General features: G+C 55.0%; 1 protein-coding gene across 1 annotated transcript; it reads right to left on the bottom strand.

Moving 5' to 3' along the window:
• Positions 1 to 315: 315 nt before the first annotated feature.
• On the bottom strand, positions 316 to 5,806 carry KCNG1 (potassium voltage-gated channel modifier subfamily G member 1; the record flags this gene model as incomplete). The annotated part of the gene is made up of 2 exons (XM_079718592.1): positions 5,011 to 5,806; positions 316 to 1,086 (listed from the first exon to the last, which is right to left on the bottom strand). Exons 1-2 carry the CDS (start codon positions 5,782 to 5,784, stop codon positions 316 to 318), a joined length of 1,545 nt encoding a protein of 514 aa, XP_079574718.1. The 5' UTR covers positions 5,785 to 5,806.
• Positions 5,807 to 6,144: the final 338 nt, after the last annotated feature.

Consider the following 6,144-nt stretch of genomic DNA (forward strand, 5'->3'; position numbering starts at 1 on the left):
TGTTATTTACATGGTGGAAAGAACAAGCCATTTCCTTATTAGGAAACAGGCATCGGGGCTGGGGCGGGCGGGGGGACCGACAGGGCTGTGTGCTGGGCTTCACTTCTGGACTCTGAGGACCAGGGACCCCCTGCGGATGGATGCTGGGACATCCTCCCCGGGGCGTGGCTCGGTCACTCCTAGGCCGGGGCTGCGCTCAGAAGCAGCACGTGCCTTTGAAGGCTTCTGTAGTGATGGCGATAGCTTCAAGCCTCAGAGGGCGGGTAGGGCTGGGGGTGTCCTGGCGGTGGCGGTGGCGGGGTGTGTCCTCTGGGCTCAGTTGTTGTCTCTGGTGTCTGAGGAGGCACTTCCAAACAAGATGTCACTGTCGTGGGACACGCTGCTCAGCTGCGACTTGGTTTTGATGAGGAACTGGGTCCTCCGGAACAGCACCCTCTCTTGCTCCTGCTTGAGCTCCAGGTAGGAGCGGGAGAAGGTGTGGAAGATGGAGGTCACGGGGAAGGCCATGAGGAGGATGCCGCTGAGGATGCTGCTGAGCGCCACCACCTGGCCAGGCGTGCTCCTGGGTACCATGTCGCCATAGCCCACAGTTGTCATGGTGATGACGGCCCACCAGTAGCAGGCAGGGATGCTGGTGAACTCGGGGCTATCGGCCATCTCATTCTCGATGACGTAGAGGAGGGGGGCAAAGAGGGCGATGGCCACGCAGAGGAAAAGCAGCAGGAGCCCGAACTCGCGGGTGCAGCGGCGGGCCGTGAGCCCCAGCGTCTGCAGCCCCAGCGAGTGGCGGGCCAGGCGCATGACGTATAGGATACGCAGCGCCCGCAGGACCCGCAGCACCAGCCCCACCTTGTCCAGGTAGCTGTTGCCTGTGCCGGGCTTGCGGCGGTCTGCGGCGGCGCCGTCCACCAGCAGGGTGATGTAGTAGGGCAGGATGGCCACCATGTCAATCAGTGTCAGCGGGCTCCGCAGGAAGGCAAACTTGCTGGGCGCCTGGATGAGACGCAGGAGGAATTCGAGGGAGAACCAGCCCACACACACGGACTCCACGATGAAGATGTTGTGGCACATCTGGGAACACTGGCCCTGGGAGAGAGGGGAGAGGTCAGCGGTCCCACCAGCGAGGAGCGCGGGGCTCTGTCCTGGCTGGGCTACCCGGGTGAAGGGTGGTCTGGGCATGATGCCTGTCCGTGTCCTGCGGCCCCGAGTCCTCTCTTTCTCTGGTTATGCTCACTCCCTGGTTGATCCCGTGCAGACCTAGGGCTTGAAGTACCCTCTCAACACTGACCATCCCTAATCTCTCTCTAGCCCAGACCTCGCCCCTGAACTCCAGACCCCAGACGGGCTGCCTCCTGGGATGTCTGATAGGTGTCTCAAACTCATCATGTCCCGAAACGGGCTCCTGATTTCTTTCTTCTTAAAATTTATTTTTATTGAGATGTAATTGACATATAACATGGTGTACAAATGTAAGGTGTACAATGAGTTGATCTGATACATTTATATATCGCAATATGAATAATTATCGTTCCGTTTATTGTGTTGAGAACACTTAAGATCTAGTCTCTTTGGGCTCCTGATTGCCTGCCCACCTGCCCACCTGTGGATTCCCTTCTTAGCGCTCAGCAATCCCATTTCTCCGGGTGCTCAGGACAGACTTGGCCTCATCCTGACGCCTCCCCTGTAATCCTCATGAAATCCCACTGGTGCTTCATTTAAAATGATTCCAGAGTTAAAGCACCTCTCACTCTGTTCACTGCCCCACCTGGGTCCAGCCACTGCCCTCTCTGACTTGCACAGTTGCAGGCACCTCCTCCCTGGGCTCCCTGGTCCCTGCAGTCCATTTCGCACACACAGCCAGAGGGACTCAGAACATGAATCGGATCCTGCTCCTTGCTGAGCATCCTCCGTGGCTCCGAGAGATGGCTCAAGTCCCCCAGGGGCACAGGTGGCCAAGCCACCACCTCTCCCACTTCCTTGCCCCCTGCCTGCCTCACTCACCTGCTCCAGCCCCACGGGCCTCCTCACGGCTCCTCCAACACCCCAGGCTCACCCCCAGCTCAGCGTTGACTTTTCTTGACTTTCCCTGCAGGATTCCTCTTCCCGCAGACACCCGTATCTCTCTGCCCTCCCTTCCTCCAGCTCTTTGCTTCCATATCACCTTCCCAGGGAGGGATTTTGGGACCTGCCCTGTTTAAATGCCCTCCCCACTTTGTCCGGTACCCCGATTCCCCTTATCTTGCTCTATTTGATCGTAATGCTCATCATCTTTTAATATGCTCAATAAGTCACTTATTTACCATGTTTATCATCTGTCTCAGCCCTGCCTGCCTGCCCCACTGCCCCAGGAGACTGTAGCCCCGCAGGGCAGGACAGTTTGTGTATTGTTCACTCTCAGGACCCCAGTGCCTGGAAAGGCCCAGCACGCGCCCAGTGATCAATTCATATTTGTTACCAGGATGGATGGAAGGACCCTGGCCTGGTGTTTAGATGGGGTGTCAGGTGAAGGCCAGGCAGGCAAAGGGAAAACGGCAGAGGTGGCCCAGGTGGGGTGGAGGCCTGCTGGGGGTGCAGCCACCTTGCTCATTGCCCCCTGATGGCTGTCCCAAGAGAATTCAGTCTTGAGGTTGCCTCACCGAATTTTTCAAGAGAAGCTGGAAATTTGGAGTTTTACATGAAATCTCCTGGGTTTTAAATGTTGTGACAATTCAATACAAAGAAAGCACTCCATGGTTCACTCAAACACATCTGTGCACTGCATCTGTCATGTGGGCTGCCAGCTTGTTGCTCTGGTCTGCAATACAACTGGACGGTGGGCCGTCCCCAGTGGGTTTGGACCTCAACCTCAAAGGGGCCTTTGGCAGAGAGGGAAGGCACAAATGGTTCTACCTGGGGCATCTTTTCGGTTCCCGGGCACAGCTGGGTTCTACCAGACCTGCTCTGCTAGCTCTTCCTCTAGGAATACGTGAGAGGCTGGAGAGATGAACTAGTACTTGGTGAGGCTTTGAGGTCTCAGACCTCTGGGACAGGAAGCCCCCTCCTCTGGGAAGCCTTCCTGGAGTGCTTCCCCTCCAAGTATCCCCAGCACAGTTGGTGGTCCTCTCACAAGAGCCCCCTTGGCTTGTGTGTCATACTTATGGTCACGGGGCTGTGACCTAGACCTGAGCTCCCTGGATCTGGAGATTCACTCTGGTCACCCTGTCTGCCCTGTGGAGCCTGAATACAGTAGGCACTTAAACGTGTGCTCAGGTGAAACAGTGAACCCCACTGGTCCCCCAAATGAAGCAGAAGAACAGCATTTTTACTGAGTCATGAAAAAGGCCGGGTATCTTTTTTTTTAAAGCAAATATCAGAAGTTGAATAAAACTGTGGCTTTGTTAGTATTTTCCTGATAAAATCAGTATTGTGTATGTTGGAGCCAAGAAGAAATCTACACTAAATACAGGTGCTTCCAGACAGGTCTCAAATGACGGGCATTTTCTCTTTTTTTGGTAGGCACGTATAATCCTCACAGTGAGCACTTCCTGCACGCACATCGCCAGGCAATGTTCCAGTCACTTCCCATAGACCCATTCACTGAACCCTCAAGTGCTGTGAGGTGAGCCTGTTCACAGCCTCTTGGACATGTAGGGAAACTGAGGCACAGAGAGGTTAAGTAACTTGCCTACAGTTACACAGCCAGAGTGGACGAAGTGGGATTCAGATTCAGGCCATCTGGCTCTAGCCCCGCCCCCTTCATCACTACCCCTTATGCTTCTCAAAAGTTCATTTTACTGGTTGAGTGCTGTTTTCTTAACACTGGTTTTTAAAATTCAATGTATTAAAAAAGAAGTGCCAGAAACTCCCTGGGAGTTATAAATGCAAAACTATTGCTACTTTTTCCATAATATATGTGTGTGGAAAAACCCTCACGTGGTGAGTGCTTCTAATGTTTGATCAGAGAGTTCATGTAAAGCCCCTAGCACATGCAGGGTACACAGCCAGTGCTCAATAAATGCTGGCTGGCATGATATTTATGTTGAGTTCCTACCGCCATACTACCTATTTCTCCAATGCCTACACAATTTGCACCGTCTGAACCTTTTGGTCTGTCTTGAGACTTGCTTCCAGAACCCCTATGTACGGGGAAAGGGTCCCAACTCAAAGGCTGAGGGCCTCATACATAAGGAGGCTGAACTGTGGGGCTAGATGAGGTCTCAGGCTGCCATGTGGCACCCATACTTCCATGTTTAAGAACCAGACTAGGGACTCAGTCAGACCTGGGTCTGGGCAAGCTGCTTTGCCTCAGTGTTCTCAGCTGTCAAGCGGGTGTGAGAACACCTCCCATACCAGGATGCTGGAAGATTCGCTGAGAAGATAAGATGCAGAGTGGCAGCCCAGCCCTTGGCTCCTATAGTAACTGCTGGCTAAGTGAGTGGTATCCCTGAGAATTGGACACACACCCCATCAGGCCCTGGAGTAAACACTTTATGGGAATTCTCTTATTTAACAGAAAGAAATGCTCACTATTTGAGGTCATGTGCACACACACACACATCTATCAATAAAACTCATATCCAGGACCCAAAAAAGCTTTCTGGGATATTTTCATGCAAGGGAATTAGGAAGGCTGAGAAAGGATGCAAGTTGGTGAAATAAATTTTGATGGTATATGTCATGTGCTTAGCTTGGGGCCAGGTACATCATAAATCACATCATCCATCCATCCATTCATCCATCCACCCATCCATCCATCCATCCATCCAACAGAGAGTGGCTGAGTTCCTCCTCCCTGCTGGACAATGTTGGGCGGGAGGCGGGGCACAGCGCAGACCTGCACAGGCATGGAGCTTGTGTTTGAACGTGGAGATGGGCAACACACATGTAAACACACTTATAAACAGATGTAAGCACAATGATGGACTGGGGTGCTGCTCAGCCAGTGCACTCAGGGAAGACCTCCTGGAGGAGGTGACAGTGCAGGTGAGAAGGCTGTGCACTTCTGGGAGGAGAGTGGTCCTGGGCTCTTACCTTCTCCTCCTCCTCCCTCAGGCTGGGTAAGGTGCTGATGGAGAGGTTGACGGCGGTGACGGTGACAAAGAGCACCGACAGGCAGGCGAACACCTTGCCGGGCAGCCCTGAGTGCGGCCTCTCCACCATGTCGCGCAGTCTCCGCATGCAGCGGCCCAGGCGGCCCTCGCCCTCCGTGGGGCCCTCGCTCTCGTGGTCCTCGCTGTCCAGCGGGTCGTCCTCATCCTCCCGCTCCACCATCTCGGCGAACTCCTCGATCTTCTGCAGGTAGCGGCGCTTGCAGCAGCCGTCCAGGTGGTCCTCGGCGATGCCCCAGTAGAGCAGCTCCTCCTGGAAGGACAGGGCGCACATCTCCCGCAGCAGCCGCAGCTTGCCGGCCCTCAGGAAGGTCAGGATGGTGCCGAAGGCCCCCGGGTTGCGGTCGAAGAAGAACTCGTTGCAGGTGACGTCGTAGTCATCGCACACGTTGAGGATGTCATCGAAGTTGGTGCAGGCCTTGAGCTGGCCCAGCCGCGTTAGCGGGAACTCCTCCAGCGTGGTCCAGGGCAGCGAGTACTTGATGCCGCCCACGTTGATGATGATCTGGCGCCTGCGGTCCTCTGGCTGGCCGCCCTGGCGGGGCTCGTCTTGTGGCCGCAGCCGCTGGGCTCGGCGGTAGAAGACGCCCTTGAGCGATTGGCTTTGGGGGAAGAAGGCCGGGTGGAAGGAGGCGTCGGAGGCACAGCTCAGCGCGCTGTAGTCGTAATCAGAATTGTCTCCCGGTAAGAGGGTCATTTTGGGCCTTCACATCCCTCTCGGGCCTGGGGGGAGAGGGGAGGAAAGACCCACAGTGACTCCTGAGTCTCCGCGGATGATGCTGATTCTGCAGATATTTGCTGATATGGACTGAATCGTGTTCCCCCCAGTTCACAGGGGGAAGCCCTAACCTCCAATGGGTTGGCATTAGGAGGTGGGGCCTTTGGGGGGTGATTAGGTTTAGATGAAGTCATGAGGGTGGAGCCCCCGTGGTGGGATTAGTGCCTTTGTAAGTAGAGGAGGAGACACTAGAGGTCCCATGTGAGGGCACAGTGAGAAGGTAGCCACCTGCAAGTCAGGAAGAGAGCCCCCATCAGAACCCGACCATACTGTCACCCT

Source organism: Hyperoodon ampullatus (assembly GCF_949752795.1).
Source record: "Hyperoodon ampullatus genome assembly, chromosome: 14".
Taxonomy (NCBI): Eukaryota; Metazoa; Chordata; class Mammalia; order Artiodactyla; family Ziphiidae; genus Hyperoodon; species Hyperoodon ampullatus.